This window comes from Podarcis erhardii, assembly GCF_964252035.2.
Source record: "Podarcis erhardii genome assembly, chromosome: 9".
NCBI classification, from domain to species: domain Eukaryota; kingdom Metazoa; phylum Chordata; class Lepidosauria; order Squamata; family Lacertidae; genus Podarcis; species Podarcis erhardii.
In genome coordinates, this window is record NC_138512.1 from 51,724,854 (window position 1) to 51,746,265 (window position 21,412).

At 41.0% G+C, this 21,412-nt stretch overlaps 1 protein-coding gene and 1 long non-coding RNA gene across 2 annotated transcripts in view; one reads left to right on the top strand and one right to left on the bottom strand.

Annotated features, from left to right (window-relative positions):
- LOC309350508 overlaps positions 1-21,412 on the bottom strand; it is a 155,634-nt gene that overhangs the window by 128,894 nt on the left and 5,328 nt on the right. The gene's annotated exons all lie outside the window — the stretch shown is intronic.
- QRFPR (pyroglutamylated RFamide peptide receptor) overlaps positions 1-21,412 on the top strand; it is a 32,969-nt gene that overhangs the window by 7,990 nt on the left and 3,567 nt on the right. The window contains exons 2-5 of the mRNA XM_081877043.1: positions 13,017-13,175; positions 15,363-15,424; positions 18,201-18,436; positions 20,030-20,127. Coding sequence (XP_081733169.1) covers positions 13,017-13,175; positions 15,363-15,424; positions 18,201-18,436; positions 20,030-20,127 — 555 coding nt within the window. The remainder of the gene's footprint in view (positions 1-13,016; positions 13,176-15,362; positions 15,425-18,200; positions 18,437-20,029; positions 20,128-21,412) is intronic.

A 21,412-nucleotide genomic window follows, 5' to 3' on the forward strand; every position in this document is an offset into this window, starting at 1 on the left:
TACTTTTACTGTTGTTAGCTGCTCTGAGCACGGCTTTGGCTGGGGAGGGCGGGATATAAATAAAATTATTTTACTACTACTACTACTACTACTACTACTATTCATTTTGGCACCTTTTCTTGTCACTGGACTGTGACAGAGAAGGTGCCTGATTCAAAAGGTGCTAAATTACAGTTGGAAAGGAAGAGTATATCAAGGTGGAGGGTATGAAGCTTTTCTTCCTGTTTGGATACAAGCAGGTGATGTCCCTCACTTTAAGGGTCCTCTATAGGGGATTTTACTGGGATGTGGGTGGCGCTGTGGTCTAAACCACAGAGCCCAGGGCTTGCCAATCAGAAGGTTGGCGGTTCAAACCCCCACGATGGGGTGAGCTCCCGTTGTTCGATCTCAGCTCCTGCCAACCTAGCAGTTCGAAAGCATGTCAAAGTGCAAGTAGATAAATAGGTGGGAAGGTAAACAACGTTTCCGTGTGCTGCTCTGGTTCACCAGAAGCGGTTTAGTCATGCTGGCCACATGACCCGAAAGCTGTACACCGGCTCCCTTGGCCAGTAAAGCGAGATGAGCGCCGCAACCCCAGAGTAGTCTGCGACTGGACCTAACTGACGGGAGTCCCTTTACCTTTACCTATAGGGGATTTTACAGAACTTGCCTTCACAGTGGCTTGGTTAAAGTGTAACACCAAACTATGGTTTGGTGCTTTGTGAAGAGTTATTCCCTCATTACTTCCCTTGTGCACTCCAGTTTAATCTGTCACTTTGAACTAGGGGGCAAAGTGTAACTTGCCTAGTTCAGATGTAATGGCAAATGATGGTTTGTGCTAACCATCATTTGCCCCAAACCATGATTGCAAACCCAGTTCAAACTACTAAACTAGAATTGAGAAGAGAAATTGGGGCACACATAAGCACTGTGCTTGTTAATGTAATACCAAATCATGCTTTGGTGTTGTGTCTGAAAAAAACCCCATGAGAGAGAACAAAGCCTATTTTTTAATCATCATGTATGGAATACAGTACTGTCTCAATTGCTATACAGTAAAAAATGTTGGAGAGAAAAAAGCAGCTTTATTCTTAAAAATCAAAACCTGGTATCTTATTAGTCTCTTTGTGCTTGAAGACATCTTCTTTCAGTGATTCCACAGCTGATGCTTCTCAGAGGAACTAAATATTATTCTCAGCAACTGTAGCTCAAAGATTGCTTGTGCCTTTTACCCTCGAAAATAAGAGCTAATCCCCCAAAGTGCCTTAAACACTACAACCATTTATAAAAGCAAATGCCTCTGGTGTGTTTATGCATATCTAAGATGATCTGAAGGCAATTTAAGCATTGTGAGAAGTGAATTGACTTTCAAAATCAAAGTTGTCTTTGAAATAAGCTGCTGCTTATCTCTGTTTACTATATTAAATTATATTTCTATGGTTGATTTCAAATGCCCGCTACGGTAATTGCTATGAGCAGTGTGTATAACAATGTTTAGCTGGTGATCTAGCATGAGGTTGAACACCAGATATCGCCCAGCCCTACTTATAAGCCTGATGGCACAGCCTGTCTCTATTTGTTTGAAGCAAGGCACTTCAGGAAACTATTATTGTCTGAAAATCAGGATAAAGGCATGGTAAATAAATCTGTGAAGAATTTGTAGCATTTTCCTGTGAACAACAAGAATAATCGTTGGCATCTGTCTGTCTCTCAGGAAGAGTGCACCTGACAGTTTGGGTCAAACCGTCAGAGTGTTACAGTGCCTGCTGTGGCTGTATGGGACCAATATGGGAGAGTCATGCTTTATTGCAAGTGGGGTAGATGAAGGTGTCCAGTTTTGCTGCTACAGGCGTACGATGATCACTGCTGCATATGCATGACCTGACTGTCTGTCTCCAGTCACTGTGATCATCTGCAAGGAGTTGCCATACAGTACGGGTAAATGTTGCCAGCCTTCATGTTTGAGTTTGAAGATGTCTTTGCAATGCAGTGTTTGAGCGCCAACAGGCCTAGTGCCTGAAGCCAGTTCCCCACAGAATATATCCTTGGGGATCCGCTGAGCAGAAATGTGTACATACTGGGAATATGGGCTTGGGAGAGCACGTCTTTATTTTAGACTCTGTCATGCCATTTGATACCGAAAATCTTCCTGACACAATGTATATGGAAGGTGTTGAGGTGTTGCTCCTGGCAATTGTAAGTTGCCAACAACTCACTTCCATAAAGCAGCGTGCTCAACACACAAGCCAGGTAGACTTTCATCTTGGCATTGGATGTTAGCATCACATTCTCCCATACCCTTTTGGAGAGGTGAGCCATTGCCATTGCTGCCTTGCCAATACATCTGTCCAGTTCAGCATCATTGGAAAGGTTGGTGGCTATGTTGGAGGCCAGGTAGACAAAAATGTCTTCCACCTTAAGCATGTGGTCACCACTTCTGATGCATGGAGTGATGGCAATGTTGTGACTGAGGATAATGGTCTTCATCAGGTTGATGGTGAGGCTGAGCTCCATGCAGGCTTAGGAAAAATGGTTGATAATACTATGCCAGTTCCACAGACTGAAGTAGTTGAGTGGGCATATAAGTGATCTCACAGGTAAACTGGATCCAAGTTGTGTACTTGGCCTGGTAGCAAATTGGCAACCAGTGCAGATCTTTCGCCGTAAGTGCTATATGCTGATAGGGTCTCACTCCTGTCAGCAGTGGTGCTGACTATGTCATTGTGTTGAAAGGTTTTGCATTAGATAATGAATTTTTAAAAGGTTTATACATAATAATAAGTAAAAGTAAAATATAATCAGGTTTTGATCTGTGGGTTCCTCTTTTTAATGCAATTTTATTTACTTCTGATGGGGACTTGCTATATACCAGTTACCAATCTTGATTGAAATATCTTCGGGTGATTTGTCTGAGGTTCTCTCCCTCTGCCTAGCTTCATTATTTTATAACAGAGCGGCATTGTTAAACGCTTAACATTTATTGACTTATATTTACAATGGGAGAGTTCAAAAATATGTCATATACAGATGGATAATTGGCTTGGCTTGCTCTGAAGTCAGGTGATAAAACAAATGTTGCTCCAGTTATGTTTAATGAGCTGTAAATGCCATCCATTACACATCAGATGGGATGGGTGACTGAGTGACTCATCAAAGTTGAACAACAAGGGCTTAATGAATTATACGTTTTTACTATTATTAAAGTTTTTCTTGGTTTAGAAAAGTACATGCCTTGTCTCTTTTCTCAAGTTGTACAGTCTTTTCTACAGAGCAGTTACATTTGTTATTAGACATTAGTGTTGAGTATAGCATAAGGTCAGGAAGAAGGGGGGGAAGGAGGGGTGGTGGTGAAATTTATATTTTTTGCAGTGTACATGGGGGCTTTCGCGTCAGCGGCAGGTTACCGCTCTATTTGCTTGTTATGTTTCTGGTTGGGGGACCAGCATATGGTTGGTTGTCTGTGGTTGGCTGCAATGGGGTTTGTTTTCCTTTGGGGGTGGAGGACTTGTTGGGTCATGTAAGCCAGATTGATTTGTAAGCTGTTGGTGGGTTCTTGTTGTTGTCTTGTTGGGCTGTGTATGTGATAAAGGGGAGCTATATTGGGGTGAGGCATCTTCTTCTATTTGTCCCCGTGTCAGTTTTGTTTTATTGGTTAGCTTTTCTAGTAAGACTGTTTCCCATATGATTTGATACCACTGGTTAATGTTCACCCCTGACAGGTCTCTCCAGTGTCTGGCTATGAGGCTTCTGGCTGCTGAGAGTAGGTGGGTTATAAGCTCTGTATAATGTGAGTGGTCATTATGATCTTGGAAGATGTTCAGTAGGGCCAGTTCTGGGGTGAGTTCTAATACCTATTTAGTTATTTTGCATATTTCTTGTAGGACTGCTGTCCAGAAGGGTTGGGTTTTGGGGCATTTCCACCACATGTGGAGATATGTGCCTGTGGAGGTGCAGTCACTCCAACATTTTGGTGAGGTTCTTGGGCATATCAGTGCCAGTTTCCATGGTGTTAAGTACCACCTGTAGGTGAGTTTCAGAGTGAGTTCCCTTATCTTGGCTGAGATGGATTTAAAGGGAGGTTTAAACCACATTCTAAGTAGGTCTTTAGTTTTCGCCTAAAGTTGGGCTAAATGCATTTTCTTAAAATGCAAGTCCAGGGAGAAAGTGGAGGAAAGCTAAACCAGGCAGCTCTGTGAAGCTCATAACAAGGAGGCAAAGTTTATCATTAAAGCTGTACTGAGGTAAAATTAATAGTCTTCTTGCTTTTTTTTTTATTTGGGGTATTTCTACCCTGCCTACTGACCAAAGTTCTTGACCAATAATTAAAATTCATAAGATAGACAATAGTGCAGTGGTCAGGGCTAGACGTACCTGGAAATGCCAGGAATCAAACCTTTTATATGTGAGACATGTGTTCTATGCTGAATTATGCCAGAGCTGGAGGTGTCACCTCATATTGCCTGCCTTTATATACTTTAAAGTCCCATGCTCAGACTACATTTTAAGCCTGTTTGAACAAAGCTACTGTATCTGTTATTCTTCAACAAATATTCCGAGTGAGTAAATGTTATGTTTATCTTTTTAAATACTTTTTGTGTGATTATTGTTTTAACGGGGGGAAGGGGGAAATACCAGAAAAAATCCTGTCTGCCTTAAAGCATTCTGTCTAATGTAATAGTAGTGCTCTGCCCATATCTTCCAATCATAAAATGTTCATAGTTATGCAATAGAACAGTCCTTTTAATCAAATATGTTACAGTGCTGTGAGCTAGGGATCTTTTTTTTCCTTGTAGAAAATGATGGTGGGTTTTGAATTGTACAAACACAAGGGTGAAAACAGATAGAGACAAAGAATCCAAAAGTGTTCTAAGTATAAGCTTGTCATGCTAGCTTTTGTATTTCTTGCTGAGAGGTTATTTTAATTCATGTTGAAAAACACTGCCGGTTTGAAAGGTGTACTTTACTTAAGTTTGGATGCTTGGCTGAAATTGCAGTACTTTGAGCCAGCTTACAATTTTTGTCAAAACAACTTCTATGATAGAGCGACCACAATTCTGTTGCTAGGCAATTTGGGGTATCAGAATGCCTTCTCTAATGAAAAAAGGCTAACTTTCTTATTAGATCCTCTGCTACAAAATTGTATGCAACCAAGTGGCCTTTCATGTCTTGTCAGGTTTCCTTTGTCTGCATCCTAGAAGCTCAATCATGCTGAATTAGAGAAAAACTGCATCAGATTGATTACCTCAGAAAGGTGAAGAATGATGTCACTCCATTGACAGTATGAAGAAGAAGAAAAGATAAAATTGTGGAATGTAGAGTTTGAACTTTTTTTTGGGGGGGGGGAGGGGAAGTAAAGGCTAATTGTCTCCCTGAGGAAGAGCAGCTGCAGTCCTAAACATGCTTACTTGGGTGTGTAACCCATTGAACCTAATGGCATTCACGTCTGAGTAAGTAAGCATAGGATTACAACTATATATTTGGACCCTGACAGGAGCAAGGACTGCTTCATGCTAATAAAATCCTACATTCTTCCTAGGGTTATAAAACTTGAGGCAAAACAACGAGTGTGAAATATATGATAATTTAGGGATATGCAGAAACCAGAGGCTTTTCTCCTGGGCATGGTTGGCCAATTGGTGCCAAAGAAGGATAGGATTTTCTTTATGTATGCTACTACTGCAGCAAGAATTCTTCTGGCAAAGTATTGGAAGATGCAAGAACTACCTACTCTTGAAGAATGGCAGACAAAGGTGATTGACTTCATGGGACTGGCAGAGATGACCGGCAGAATTCGTGACCAGGGGAAAGAGGCAGTGGAAGAAGACTGGAAGAAATTTAAAATATATCTTAAAAACTGTTGTAAAATTGATGAGTGTTAAGATGTCAAGGGGTAAGAAGCAGAGAATTACAGCTGTAATCAACAAATTCATGGGAATGTAATGAAGTGACTTAAATGGGTAATTTGACTAAAGGGTTGCTAAAAAATTCTTTTTAAAATAAGGATGCAGCGAAAGGGAGGTATGGGGAAGTCGACTGAAAGAAGTTACAGGAAAATAAGATTATGAAGTTATATATGTTTAAATGTTTTGTATGTTTTTGTTTGTGTTTTGTTTGTTCTTATTATGTGTTTGAAAAATGAATAAAAATTATTTTTTTTTAAAAAAAAGATAATTTAGGGATATGCAATTGAAATGTTCAAGCTGGCTGAAGCACAGAAGGCACTAGAGGAGAAGAATTCTGCAAAGTGGCTGGATTGAAGTGCGCAAAATGTTTTGATATTTATTTTATTGGATTTAGCATCACTTTCCACTATGTGCTGCTACTGTCATGCTGACAGGTTCAAACCCATAAAGATGTCTGAGGAAAGAGAAGGGTGGAGGAAATGAGTTAGGAGAAAGGATTTTCAGACTTTCTGCATAGCTACTACACAAAGACAGTTGCATGCAGAAGATGAAGGAGCCCTACAAACTCTTTCAGTGACAATAAGAGCAAGTATGAACTAGCCAAATTTACTTATCTTCATTTCAATAAAATGCCGAGCCAAACTGTAGCATGTGCGCAACTTCTGCTTTGTGGCTACTGAAAGCTTGGAGGGATTTAACCAACTTGGGTGGCTTTCAGAGAGGATTAGACAAATTAATGGAGGATAAGGCTATTAATAGCTTCTAGCCACAATGTTCTCCCTCCACTGTGAGAGACAGTTTGCCAGTTGATGGGAGAACATCTGGTTGGCTACTTTCAGAAATCCATAGGCATCTGGTTGGTCACTTTGACAGTAGAATGCTTTTTAGATCCATCACTGGGGTTCTTCTGTTTTGTTTGTTCTTATCTCACAATTTTTCCAAAGAGCTCACCCCAGTAGACATGGTTTTCACTTTCATTTAATCCTCATTGCAACCCTGGGATATCAATTAGGCTGAAACTCAGTTCATTTGCATTATTTATTTTAATGGGGAAAGGATGTAATCAATCCAAACGAAGAGGCATGATAAATGATAAAAGCTGAGAGAGGGGTTTTTAAATTAAAAAAAGTAGTACTGAATTGTTACCTCAGCACAGTAGAAAAAAGGAAACCAGTTATTTTTCCATAAAATTTACACACCACTTGATTGAGGTTTTTTACAAAGTGGTTTGCAAAAGATAAAACAGAAAAATCAAGAGAAAAGAAATAAAAAAAAATTACAATTTATGTAAATACCTGAAAAGAGGAGGAGGAAGAGGAACATTAGGATGTTAATTTTTGTCCTCCTTGTGAAACACTTGCTTTAGATCATAATAAACCATATCCCCACTCCTCTCCTTTGTGTGTCCTTATCCTCAGCTGTGGTGTTTACTTATTTTATTCACCTTATGTATTTTCCTTATGCAAAAATACTAGAATGGTTTACAGTTTAAAAATTTAAAATAAGCTGATGTAGTCCAGATGGAGAAGAAAGCCCTAAATACAGGCTCATAAGCCTCATTGCGCCATGCTGCTAATCCGCATAGTTGAGATAAAAAATGCAAAAAGGAATCCTGCTCACCTTCTACAGTATTCTCCCAAGTGCAGTGCTCAGGGCACACTTAGAATCCCAATTAGCATTCCATTTTTGTGTGCAAAAGCACCCCTCCCCCACTGCTTGATGTTGAAGGTCTGACCCAGAGGTCCACCCCTTCAATGGCTCTCTTTGAATCCCTTTGACTCCCTCAGCTCAATCCTGCAGGCAGTGGTCTGGAGGCAGACAGCTGAGCTGGACTCTGTCACCTTTGGGAATTTGTTATTGCTCACTCTCGACCCAGAAGTCTACCCTGCACTTGCTTTCTTCTGCCCTGCTGGCAAAACAGTGAGGTTGCATAGCCAAGCAGCTGAAGATTCTTCTCACCATGCTGCACTTTGCCTCCCAGATCGGCAACTTGCAAGCAGTTTTCCCAGGAACCTGCCCTCCCTTAGGATCTTGCCAGAAGATCCATATTTGTCCATTCTGAACATCACCACGGTCCTTTGTGTTAATGTTTCTGCTTGTTGGTGTGATTTCTGAATAGCGTACCAAACTTTTGTGTGGACCTGAAGTCCAGTTTCAGCATGTGATGAACCCCATCTTGAGTTTTTTCTTTCCAGTTTTGACAAAATGCTCTTGGCTCCCAGAAAAGGAACGAAAGCAAAGTCCTGTAAAAGAACATTGGTAGGTTTGCCAACTAGAGATACAGTGGAGCTGAGGTTTTCCCACGCATGTATGGAAGAGATCCAGATGTTATCTTCGAGTTCATGCATCTCAATGCAAGGGAGATCTTTGAGTGTCACATTAGAGTAGAAATGGGAGAAAGTGAACTGTGTATTCATTGCACCACATGCTTTTTTTTTTCTGTTGTCTTGATCTATGGCGGCATCCATCACCAAGGGAAGGTGATGGCCTGAGCAAGATGGAAATTGGCAGGCCCAGAGTTCTGGACCAGACTGGATTGCAAGCTTAAGGAAAGGCATTGTCAGGACCTTGGACAAGGGCCAAAGGGTCTGGTTACAGCCACAGTTTGCTTCCTGCAGTTGGAGCACAAAAAGGAAGTTTTCTCAGCAGCATTTTAGAGTGGCTGGCAGAGCATTATAATATGGGCTATGCAGTCAAGATGAAAGCCACCCCCTGCATCGTATATCCAGTTAAATAGCTGGTGTCCCTTTTCTGCAGCTGCCGGCTTCTTTTAGGCAGTGAGGCTACAAGGGGTAGGGCTTCTATAAGGGAAGTTCTTCAGGGGTTTCCTGGTCCTCCAAAAAGTCTAGTTTAATCACTGAAGTCTGGCGGCAGTCATGCCTCCTCAGGGTCCAGGGGGCTTCATTTTCAATGTATCCACCGGGGAAGAAACATGGTGTGGATCTGTTTCATTCTCCTTGGGGCTACTATTGTAAGAGGACTCCACATCTGAGGGTTCTTGGCTGTGGCTTTGTAAAATCTATTAAGTGTGTTTAGGATTTCAATGCAAACACAAAACTGTAGCCTTGAAGCTCTTGTGTGTGGAAACTACCTTACCCTAGTACAATGTAACTAAATATTCTAAGCCTACTTTTCTGCTTTTATTTGTATTAAAGCTTTTTGAATTTCATGTTTTTCTAAATAAAGCTAAGAATGTGCTCTTTAAAAACTAAACTGAGAGTTGTTGCTGGGAATTGTTTAGCACAATGAAGAGCATGTTCTACCTAGTAAAATGAATTCAACATGCTTCGACTGAAAGCTACAGCATTAATGCCCCCTGTCTCCTCTATTGTTTATAACAGTATTAGAAATACTGAACGAGAGACTGAGGGGGGCAACAGAAGTTAAAGGAGTCAAGGTAGGAAAGAGGGAATATAAAATCAAGGCCTTTGCAGATGACATCGTATTAACCTTAGAAGACCCAAAAAATAGCGTAAAAGAAGCTTTACAAAAAATTGACGAATTTGGAGCCATGGCAGGACTTAAGGTAAATAAAAATAAAACCAAAATGTTGGTCAAAAATCTAACAAAGGAAGAAATGATAGATCTAGAACGAAGGACGGAAATTGCGGTAGCTAAGAAAGTGAAATATCTTGGAATATGGGTCACAGCTAAGAACATAAATTTATATAAGGATAATTATGATGTCACCTGGAGGAGTATAAAGAAAGACATGGAAATTTGGGGGAGGATGAAACTCTCCTTTTTGGGGAGGATAGCTGTTGTTAAAATGAATATTCTGCCTAGAATGCTATTTCTATTTCAAACTATCCCCATACTTAAAGGCTTAAAACAATGTAAAGAGTGGCAGAGAGCCTTGGCGAAATATATTTGGCAGGGGAAAAGGCCACGGATAAAAATGAAAATTTTGATAGATAAAAAAGAAAGAGGGGGCTTTTCTCTCCCGGACCTAAGTCTATACTATGAAGCAGCTTGCATACTCTGGTTAAAAGATTGGATAAAACTGGAGAATAGAGACCTATTGGACCTGGAAGGTTTTAATAATTGGTACGGATGGCATTCGTACCTTTGGTATGGGAAAGTGAAGGTCCACAAGAGCTTTTTAAACCATATTTTTAGGGGACCGATATACCAAGCATGGGAAAGGAATAAAAACCTCCTTGAAAGAAAGACTCCCTGGTGGATTTCACCAATAGAGGTTTTAACGGTCAAGAAAACAAACATGGAGGAGAAAAACGCCACCTATGAAGAAATGTTAAGAAAAACAGACCAAGGGCCCAAACTCAGACCTTATGAAGAGATAAAAAGCTTATTCACTGGTTGGTTGCAATACCACCAGGTGAATGATTTGTTAAAAGAGGATAAGAAGAAGTTGGGTTTTGATGATAAAAAATCAAAATTTAACATAGAAGTAGTAGAAGGCAAAAACAAAACCCTATCCAGAATCTATGATATACTATTAGAGTGGTATACAAAGGACGAGGAGGTGAAGGAGGCAATGATTAAATGGGCAATTGACTTTGGCTATAACATCGATTTCGAAAGGTGGTCGGAAGTGTGGAATTGTAACATAAAGTTTACAGCATGTATGGCACTGAGAGAAAATGTTTGGAAGATGTTATATAGGTGGTACCACACCCCTGTGAAATTGGCCAAAATGTATAGATTAAAGGATAAGAAATGCTGGAAGTGTGGTGAGGTGGAGGGTGACCTATATCATTTATGGTGGACATGTAAAAAGGTGAAAGGCTTTTGGGAATCAATTTATAATGAGCTTAAAAAAATACTTAAGTACACTTTTCCCAAAAGACCTGAAGCCTTTTTGCTGGGAATGACGGGCAAAGAAATCAAAAAGGAAGACAAGACGATATTCCTCTATGCCACCACAGCAGCGAGAATTATGTTGGCACAATACTGGAAAGTGGAAACCATCCCCAGCATAAATGACTGGCAGATTAAAATGGTAAATTATGCTGAGCTTGATAAATTAACAGGTAAAATAAGAGATCAAGATGAACAGAAATTTCTGAAAAACTGGAGTAAATACTGGAACTATATTGGAATAAATGTCTAATGTGAACTGGCGGGGTTAGAACAATACTACCAGCGAGTGAATTTAGGATTATAGATTAAAAATCAAATACGTAATGGAAGTAGATATTCGATACTTACCAAAAGGGTGGAAGGGAGTTCAGGGTGTGTTTTTTTTTTCTTCCCCCCATGATGTAGCTAAACTATTTTCTTTGTATAGTTGGAAAAAGGAAAAAGTTGGCTTGTATATCTCTGTTGTAGTGACCCCTTTTTTGTAATCTTTTCTGTGTATGTGTGTGTGTGTGTGTGTGTGTGTGTGTGTGTGTATATATATATATATATATATTATATGTCTGTTTTGTGTATAACTTTAATAAAAATGTATTCAAAAAAAAGAAAAGAAAGCTACAGCATTAAAGCTTTTAGAATTTCTTCTGGGTAATATATAAAGGTGGCAAGGCTTTATGTATTTAATTCATGTAAGCTAATTATATTTCATGGAATTTAGCAAGGCTTTCAAAAGAACGGAAGAGCCAGCATTCTGGAAGGCAAATAAAGCTTTGGTAGATTACATTTACGTGATGTTTTTAAAGAATATTTCCATTTTTAACCATCAAGACTAAAGTAGAAATGGCTCTCAAAACAGGACTGAAAGTGCTTCTGAAGGACAGCTATACAGAAAGTTTTGTAGTTAACCACAAATAGCCCAACTATCATTCAATACAGACAGAGACCCTCTTCCTCTTCCTTCTAGGTCCTTCAACTACATTTGAGTTTAACCTCTTCCATTCCAAGTTGACTCCTGATTCCCTGTTCCTAATTCAACACAGATGAATTCAGAGGCAGCCTGAATAATGAACTGAATTTTGGGCACCACTCTGCTCTACACCTTGACTCATATCTTGCCCACTACCAACCAGCCTGTGCATGCTGAGGTTCTGCCCATAACAGAGGCTGGACTGGATGGGTGATGACGCAATAAAGGGCATTCTTGGTAGTGGCCCCCTGCCTATGGAGCTCCCAAGTGACAGTCTGTCTGCCACAACCATAGCAATATTTAATACAGGATGAGAAACCAATGACTCTCCATATGATCCTGAACTCCAGACACCCATCATCCCAGCCAAGTCATCCATGGCCATTAGCCATACTGACTAAGGCTAATGGGGGGTAGGGTCCAAAAAAATCTGCAGGGTCATGGGTTCCCCATAGCCAATTTAGGGAAAGGTTAAAGTAATTTTTCTTTGGCTAGGTGTTTGGCCCATGATGTAATTATTTTTTGGAGTGTGGTTCTACAGATACTATGATTGATAGCAAATCTCTTTGAAGACCGTTCCAAGTTGCAGAGGCATATGACTAAAGGTGGAGCAAGGTTATCATCATCGTCAGAGTTCAAGGTTTAGGAATTGGTTCCACTCACAATCCATGTTGCATTGCTAAAACATTACCTGCTTCAAGAACAAACAAGCAGAAAGTCAACAGAAAGACAATAAGGTTTATAAGCTCATAAGAAAAAGCCTGCTAGATAAAGCCAGAGGTCCACGTGGTCCAGCATTCTATTTCCACTTTGGCCAACCATATACCTATGTGATGCCTATCATGAGTGCAATAGCCTTCCCTAGCTCATATTCTCCTGAAATTGCTATTCAACAGCATATTATCTGTGATGCTAAATAATAGCATTTCAGTACAGTGGTACCTCGGGTTAAGTACTTAATTCATTCCGGAGGTCCGTTCTTAACCTGAAACTGTTCTTAACCTGAAGCACCACTTTAACTAATGGGGCCTCCTGCTGCTGCCGCGCCGCAGGAGCACGATTTCTGTTCTCATCCTGAAGCAAAGTTCTTAACCTGAAGCATTATTTCTGGGTTAGCGGAGTCTGTAACTTGAAGCGTATGTAACCTGAAGCATATGTAACCTGAGGTACCACTGTACTCTAATAGATCCTCTCAGGGCACTTCGGGTTACAAAATATCCTTCTGGGCACAAGGCACTGAATGAAAATATGTATGTTGCCTCCATTGGTGTATTTTGTTCTGTGGTATAGTATAGATAATGAGACCCTGTTGATGACTTGCTTTGTTTGTTTCAATCCTTTATTAGGTGCTTTTGCTTGCAAGATGGTGCCTTTTGTTCAATCCACTGCAATAGTTACCGAGATTCTTACAATGACCTGCATTGCAGTAGAAAGGCATAACGGGATCGTCCACCCTCTTAAGATGAAATGGCAGTACACCAACCGAAGAGCATACACAATGCTTGGTAAGGTCTTGGGCAACTTTGGTATTGCACGACATAGCATGTTGCTAGTGATTTCTCACTTTTGATATGTCCGCTATAGAGCAGTGGTGAGGAACCTGGGGATCTCCAGATGTTGGACCTGACCTTTGGCCATGCGGGTTGCAACTGATTTGAGTTGCAGTTCAACAACATCTGGAGGGATGCAGCTGCTATCAGAGAAAATTAGTTTTTTTAAAGAATATTAAAGAAAAACCCACTTTGTATGCATTCAGATTAAAACCCCTCCCTCACTCCAAACATACATACAGAATCAAATGGAACTAGTTGTTTAATATATTTGTATATGGTCTACTCTGCCTTTCAGTAACTGTTCTTCTAAGGTAGCCTACAACAATTTTAGCATACAAGATACAAAAAGATCACAATCTTAAAAAATCAAGTTGATAAAAACCCAAGAAGAAACTGGAGCAATAACAACACAATGATAATGGTGAAATGCAAAAACAAATGGGTTCATTGCTTGACTGAAAGCCAAGAGAGAGGGAGCCAACTGGGCTTTCTTATGGAAGGGCCTTCCATAAAATGGCACTACTGTTGAGAAGGTCCTGCCTTGTGTCCTACCCAGGTAATGCTCTGAAGGAAAACGAACAGGGAACAGCCTGTAATGGGTAGTCAGACTAATGGGAGGAAATGCAACTTCACATGGACCCTGCTAAAGCTCTGGTAATATTTTATAAACAGGCCCAGTGCAAAAAAACCTCTTTGGACAAGCTACATTTTTGCAGCCTCTTCAGCTAATGTTCACTGTAAAAATGACCTAGTCCCATTTGATTCCCAATGTAAGATTGCTTTCTCTCCCCCTCCCTGCCTCTCTCTCTGCCGCTCTGTCTGTTGGTGGTGATAAGCACGTAGGAGGACAAAAATGTTTTGTTGATGCATTAAAATATCCGTTTTATTTGTGCACGAGCTGTACTAGGACTTCTTCCTTCCTGAAACCCTCATGACCTGACTTTTATATGTGCAGAATTATTGAAAAAGCACTCACAGTGCATCCTTTGAAACAAGATAGTTGGCAGAATGCCTCGAGAGCCTCTGTTGCATCCAACACACGAGATTTACCCTAGAAGCCCATATGCATGCTTTGTGGGCTGATACCTTTCAGAACAAAACTGAATGTGACTCTGTCTCAATACTCACTGACTGGGGTGGGAGAAGAGTCCCAGATTCACTCAGGCATTGGCATTGTTGGGTAACTGCTGATGCGCACACCTCTGCAGGAGCCCTATGCTGAACTCCACAGTTCCTGGCCATGCTCTCCTTTTTGCAAACGTGGCTTGTTCACTACCCTTCTATGAGCATGTGATTTGTGACAACCGTGAGAAGATGGAGAAGTGCCCTCTCCTTTTCTTAGGTTCTCTCTCTGGGCAGTTGTGAGGATTGCTCCAGAAAAAGAAGGCAGCTGAAAGGGCAGTGGCAGCAAGTCTAATCAGAGAGGGCACCTACTGAGTGCATAAGCCCCCTGGCAAACCTGGAGATGGCACTGAATTCACTTTCAAATTTCTCCCTTCCCAGTATTGGTCCATTTTGTGATTTGGACATGTAAAATTCCATATAAGGTAAAGGTGAAGGAGCCCTGGATGGTTAAGTCCAGTCAAAGGCAACTATGGGGTGTGGCACTCATCTCACTTTCAGGTCGAGGGAGCTGACTTTTGTCCACAGACAGCTTTCCATGTCATGTGGCCAGCATGACTAAACCACATGACATATTTATCTACTTGTACGGGTGTGCTTTCAAACTGCTAGGTTGGTGGGAGCTGGGACAGAGCAACGAGAGCTCACCCTGTTGTGCGGATTCGAACAGCTGACCTTCCGATTAGCAAGCCCAAGAGGCTCAGTGGTTTAGAACACAGTGTCACCTGTGTCCCTTGAAAATACACTTTCTTAAAAACAAAAACAAAAGAACTTGTAGCTCATTGTTCTGAATTCAACTCCAGGGCAAAATTCATTTCACAATTAGTCCTAATTCTAACTGCCTTCCTCATGCTTGCTGTAATATCTTGTCCAAATACTCCATATGGCCACATCACCAACTAATATAAAAATGCTAATTGCTTGCTCTAATTTCCTGTTTTTTCTCTTTAAAACCAGAAATTACATCATCATCATCATCATCATTATTGTTATTGTTATTGTTATTATTATTTTCAGGCATAGTCTGGCTGTTGGCAGCTATCGTTGGGTCACCCATGTGGCACGTACAGCGCCTGGAGGTATGGTCTGTTCCACTATGCAATTATATCTTTATAGGTCAGTTTTGCATTGAGTTTCAGCATGAATAAGGCTACTCTTCAGGAGATGACTATTATGTGCTGTAGAAAAATGTACAAAGAGAAGTACAGGCTGTGACGGCACAACGGCACTTTCCCCCCTGGCACCGTTGGGCCTGCCCTCACTTAAATATAATGCACCCACCTCACAGAACACCAGTTCCTACAAACTACCCCAGATTATCTTGTGGGGGACTTGTGTGAGGGAAAACTTAATAATTTAGAGTCTCAGGCAGGATTTGATCAAAAAAGAGAGAGAGATTTTATTTAACAAAGGAAGTTTATGGCACAAAGTGGGTAAAACATAGGATACCTCAGATTATAATGTTATTTCACTTCAGTTCTTTCTCAGTTGTTGCACAACTGTTGCCACTTAGTACTTTGGTTCTTAAACCTGTCAGTACCTCCTGTCAGTTACACACCTGTTAGTCAGCCCTACTCCTGAAGTACTCCAAGTAACAGACCCAAAGGCTTTCCACAACCCTCTTAACTGGTTTGGGAGTCTTCTCTTTTTGTAGAAGAATCTCTCCCCTCCTGACTGGAATGAGTCCTACATAGACTGTATCCTCACAGCTTCTACTTCTCCTGGCTCAGCCTCAGCCTCCCAGTTAGTTCCTGGCCTATTACTCTTACAGGACACCACACACTGTCTTCACCCTAAGCTCAGTGACTTCTTTCTCTAGCTTGTGATATATTCCTCAGAGTGGATGTTTTTACCCAGAACCAACTCTCTCTTACTCCCTATCTCCCAGCCTGACTCCTGACCTATCTCCCAACCTCCCAAAACTCCAAATCCTCTCCTTTTCAACCCCCTCTCCTGGAACCTCAACCAATCAGAGGCTGCTATTTGTTAACCGTTTGCTGGCAGGGGAAAAGAAAAAGAAAACACTAGGGGACCTAACCTGCCCAGCGAAACAAACTTTTCCGTCACACAGGTATTTAAATAGTGACCTTAGAAATGAGTAGGGACCCAAGTAAATAAGGCTTGTTTCTGTCGAGGAACAACTGGTTTTAGCAATTGTTATCTCTCTTGGGAAGTACTGTTTGCATGGTAAACCAATGTGAGATCAGAGCTGTGCTGAGTTGCCCTGTCCAGATATCACATGCACAGACCAGCTCTGCTCCCTGGTATCCGTGGTATAGCTGTGTGTGTGTGTAGCATTGGTCTTATGTGTGCATTATACTCCTAAATATAGAGCCAGTATGGTGTAGTGGTTAAGAGCGGTAGTCTCGTAATCTGGGGAACCGGGTTCGCCTCTCCGCTCCTCCACATGCAGCTGCTGGGTGACCTTGGGCCAGTCACACTTCTCTGAAGTCTCTCAGCCCCACTCACGCCACAGAGTGTTTGTTGTGGAGGAGGAAGGGAAAGGAGAATGTTAGCCGCTTTGAGACTCCTTCGGGTAGTGATAAAGCGGGATATCAAATCCAAACTCCTGCTGCTCCTCCTCCTCCTCCTCCTCCTCCTCTTCTTCTTCTTCTTCTTCTTCTAAATAGGGTGATAGTCTGTCCTTATTGTTAGAGCAGAAAATATATACAGTGGTACCTTGGGTTACAAACGCTTCAGGTTACAGACTCCACTAACCTGGAAGTAGTACCTCAGGTTAAGAACTTTACTTCAGGATGAGAACAGAAATTGCATGGTGGCGGCACGGCAGCAGCAGGAGGCCCCATTAGCTAAAGTGGTACCTCAGGTTAAGAACAGTTTCAGGTTAAGAACGGACCTCCGGAATGAATTAAGTTCTTAACCAGAGGTACCACTGTATTTACAAAGCAGCTTGTGCGATGAACTTTAAAAATAATTTTTCACTGACCTGCCATTGTGTCTGGGTCAGACACTTGGTTTAAGTCTTTCTGTAGTACCGTAGTTTACTGCTTCTGGCCCTAGATTATAAATTCAGGGAGTGTTCATGCTGTTCCTTTTTAATGTGTACCTTGTGTTTTGCCATGGCTTTCCTTGTTGTTTCATGGACCTTGCTGTTTTATCCTACAGCAAACAGAGGGCAGATATGTTGGTTTCTGCTTTCTTCACTGTGCAGCGAAATGCTAGTCACAAGGCATTGTTTACATTCCACAGTCAGAGTTGCTGTTGGGTTTCCCACGGGAATAGGAGACTGGATGTGACGTACACTGGTTTCCTGTTTTTCACTGTTCTCTCGGTGTTTCCGAGGAGAGAGGAGTTGCTTCTCTGCTCTCGCAGAGGCAAGATGCATGTTTGTATTCTCTCAGCATTGAGGTGTAAATAAAGTAAAGTAAAGTATGTGGCACGTACTGCTCATCCTTCCGCTGTGTCGAGGAGCCTGCAAACAGATATTCATATATTTGATTGCTGTATTTTAAATATGGTTGCGTTTAAAATAGTTGTACAACCCATCCCTGATTTAGCTCAATTGGTTTGATCAGAAATGCATGTCTGCTGTGTGGGTTGCACATTGCTCTGTGGTAGAACAGTTTTGTGTACAAAATGTCCCAGTTTTGGTCATTGCTCGGCAAATAAGGTTGGGAAAGACCTCTCTGCTTGATATCCTAAAGTGCTAGCCTAAATGACCCAGTGGCCACCCCTGAGTCAGGGCAAGCCAATCCGTACAGGTTTTGCACAGCCAGCACTTAAACCTCTGCTCATATTTGATGAAAAATATGCACCTTTTCCTTTCCTTGCCAATTGGCTAGGAGTAAGTTCTCTTTTCTGTACTGAGTGTGACTTCACCTTAATTTGTTTCAGAACAAATATGACTTCCTTTACGATAAAGTGTATGTTTGCTGCCTGGAAGAATGGGCCAGTCCTGTCCACCAGAAGATATATGCTACTTTCATTTTGGCTATTCTCTTCCTGCTCCCAATGATCCTGATGCTCTTGCTCTACAGCAAGATTGGTTATGAGCTTTGGATTAAGAAAAGAGTTGGAGATGCTTCTGTTCTGCAAACTATTCATGGGAACGAGATGTCCAAAATAGCAAGGTTTGTATAGTCGGCCTTTAGCATTCAGTATTAAACTCCAAAATGTATGTAACTTTATTTTATTGGAGTCTATAAAGGAAATACTTGACTCCCCAGCTTTCTTGAATTCTTTGAGAGTGTCAATGATCACCTGTAGACAGAGGTTATCTACCAGACAAGTTATAATTCAGGCCCAAATTACATGTTACAAACAAATGTTTGTTATGAAGGATCAGAAATGTTTGGCTCATCTCTCCCACTCTGCCCCCCCCCCCCTTTTCTATTTTACATACACCCCTGGATTATATCATTCTCACATGGTGGGGGAGATATGTTACCTTTTTACCCCATTCAGAATGAAGATCCAGATGTTGAGATCAAAAGATAAACCTAGCAACTTGGCAACCAAAGTTCAGTCCTCAGCAGCAGTATTTGAATGTGTTTTAATGAGTTGTTAATTATTAATCTTAGCATTATGCTTTTACTATTTGTGTTTATTTATATCATGACGTATTATTTATGATGATGAAGTCTGTATGTTTGTTCTTCAAAATCCCAAGCGCCTTTGGAGGAAAGGCGATTTTAAAATATTTTAAGCAAACAAACAAACAAGGGCAGATCCAGCCCTTCTCCGTTAACTTCTCCCCCCAACACTTGCATGAATGTTACCCCGCAGCTGTGAAAAATTACCAACAAAACAAAGTCCTAACAACAGGTTTTAGGGTTTTTAGAAATTAATGGCTAAAAATAAATCAATCTCAGCACAGGTAATCATTTTATTATTTCTATAGCACTTAGCCCCACTTTTTAAAAAGCATTTTTGACGTGGGAGCCACTTCAGTACAGCTCATTTCACTTGGGTAACATGGGAAGAGTCTATGCTGCAGTTTCTTCCTGTGCCAATGTTGATTCAGTTTCCACCAAGGGTGGAATCAGGTGTGGGGATTATTGCATTGTTTTCGTGGTTCTAAAGCTCACAGTCCCTTTTATATTGCATTATCTGCTGGGTTCTCACACTCATATATACAGTATGTGAGAAAATAAAGAAAAATGCTTTATATCAGATGAACTGGATAGCTCATTTGGTTAGGGCATGGTGCTAATACTGGTGAGGTTGCAGGTTCGATTCCCATATGAGACAGTTGCGTCTTCCTGCATTGCTGTGGGTTCACTAGATGATCCTCAGGATCCCTTCCAGTTCTGATTCTATGAACTTGTTTGCAGAACTGTGTACATTGGTCAAAGCTGCATACCAAAAAAAGGTTCATATTAGGAGAAATGCTGAATAATTTCAGTGTTGTTGTTGTTTTAAAATCACAAATCGCTGCAGAAAGGTGGAGAACTGAATTTAAGATTGGGAAAATGGGAAACTGAGAGGACTGAAAGTGACAGATCCTTCCACCCTTAGCTGCAGGCAGAGGTCTTCCCCAGCACCTACTGCCTAAGAACGTTTAGCTGGAGATGTCAACCTGGAGCCTTCTGTAGAGAAAGCATGTGATTTACTACGGAGCTCTGGTCCTTCCCTATCACCTGCATGCCCCCCCCCCAAATCACCAGGAGTCATCTATGTATCTGCGCAGAAATTTGCAGTACAAGCTCTCTTTCCTTTTTCAGGAAGAAGAAGCGAGCAATCATCATGATGGTAACAGTTGTGGTTTTATTCACCATCTGCTGGGCTCCTTTTCATGTAATGCACATGATGATAGAATACAGTGAGTAGCTTTTTCTTTTGAAATTGTAGTAGTTGGTTTTGTGATCAAGGTGGCCAGTAAAACCCCACAAAACTCAAAGTTTTTATGGCATGACCATATAAAATGCCCAGCACATATATACAGTGGTACTTCAGGTTACATACGCTTCAAGTTACATATGCTTCAGGTTACAGACTCCGCTAACCCAGAAATATTACCTCAGGTTAAGAACTTTGCTTCAGGATGAGAACAGAAATCATGCAGCGGCAGCAGGAGGCCCCATTAGCTAAAGTGGTGCTTCAGGTTAAGAACAGTTTCAGGTTAAGAACGGACCTCCAGAACGAATTAAGTTCTTAACCCGAGGTACCACTGTATTTCACTAAAGGTCTATAGCAGTGGTTCCCAACCTTTTTCGGCCATGCCCCACCTAAGCATCTCTAAAATCCTGATGCCCCCGCCCATGACATATAATTCTTATTATTCAAAAAATGAACTCCTATTCACGGGGAGGAAGCCTAAAAGGCCGTTAACTGTTAATAACTCATTTTTGAATTGCCCCCCTTAAAAATCAAATTGCCTCCCTTTAGGGCATGTGCCCCACGTTGCGAACTACAGGTCTGCAGGGACACTGAAAAGAAAGAATTAATCTATCATAATCGGAATAATAATTATAATAATAGTTTATTATTTATACCCCGCCCATCTGGCTGAGTTTGGTTTAAAAAAAGATGCCTTAATACATTTTACCATTTATAAAATTCAGCTATCCAGTACCATTTTGAGGTAGCGACTCTTTGCTTTTTTTGTGTTTCATTTAGTCTCCTTCCTACACCTTTCTTTCCTTTGTAGGTTTTTTATATCAGCCATCTCTTTTTATTCCAGGTACCTGAATTGCTTCTTTAATGGCTTTCTCTCCCCCCCATCTTGAATTATAGTTCACTCTCTCAGCTAAACTTCGTCCTTGAAGTAAATGCACAAACCGTGGCAGTTCATTGTTGTCAAGAATTATGGCACTTGATTTGAAATTGTGAAATATAGATGTTTGAAGGTTTTTTATGCTATTGCTATTGATTTTGAAGTGAAAAACATTATATACTCTTATGGAATACAAGTTAAGTGAATGCCAGGGTGCGATGGTATGGGGCTTCATTGTAGAGTCATCTATAGACGTTCTCAGTTGTCAAATGTTCCATAATTCAGAACTGATTGGGATTTTTGGCAAGAGGTCCCCAAAGCCTCTCTTTTGAGGCTTGAGGGTTGGTCTGAAGACTTGAAACTGGCTCATTTTCCCTCAGACCAAAGTTGC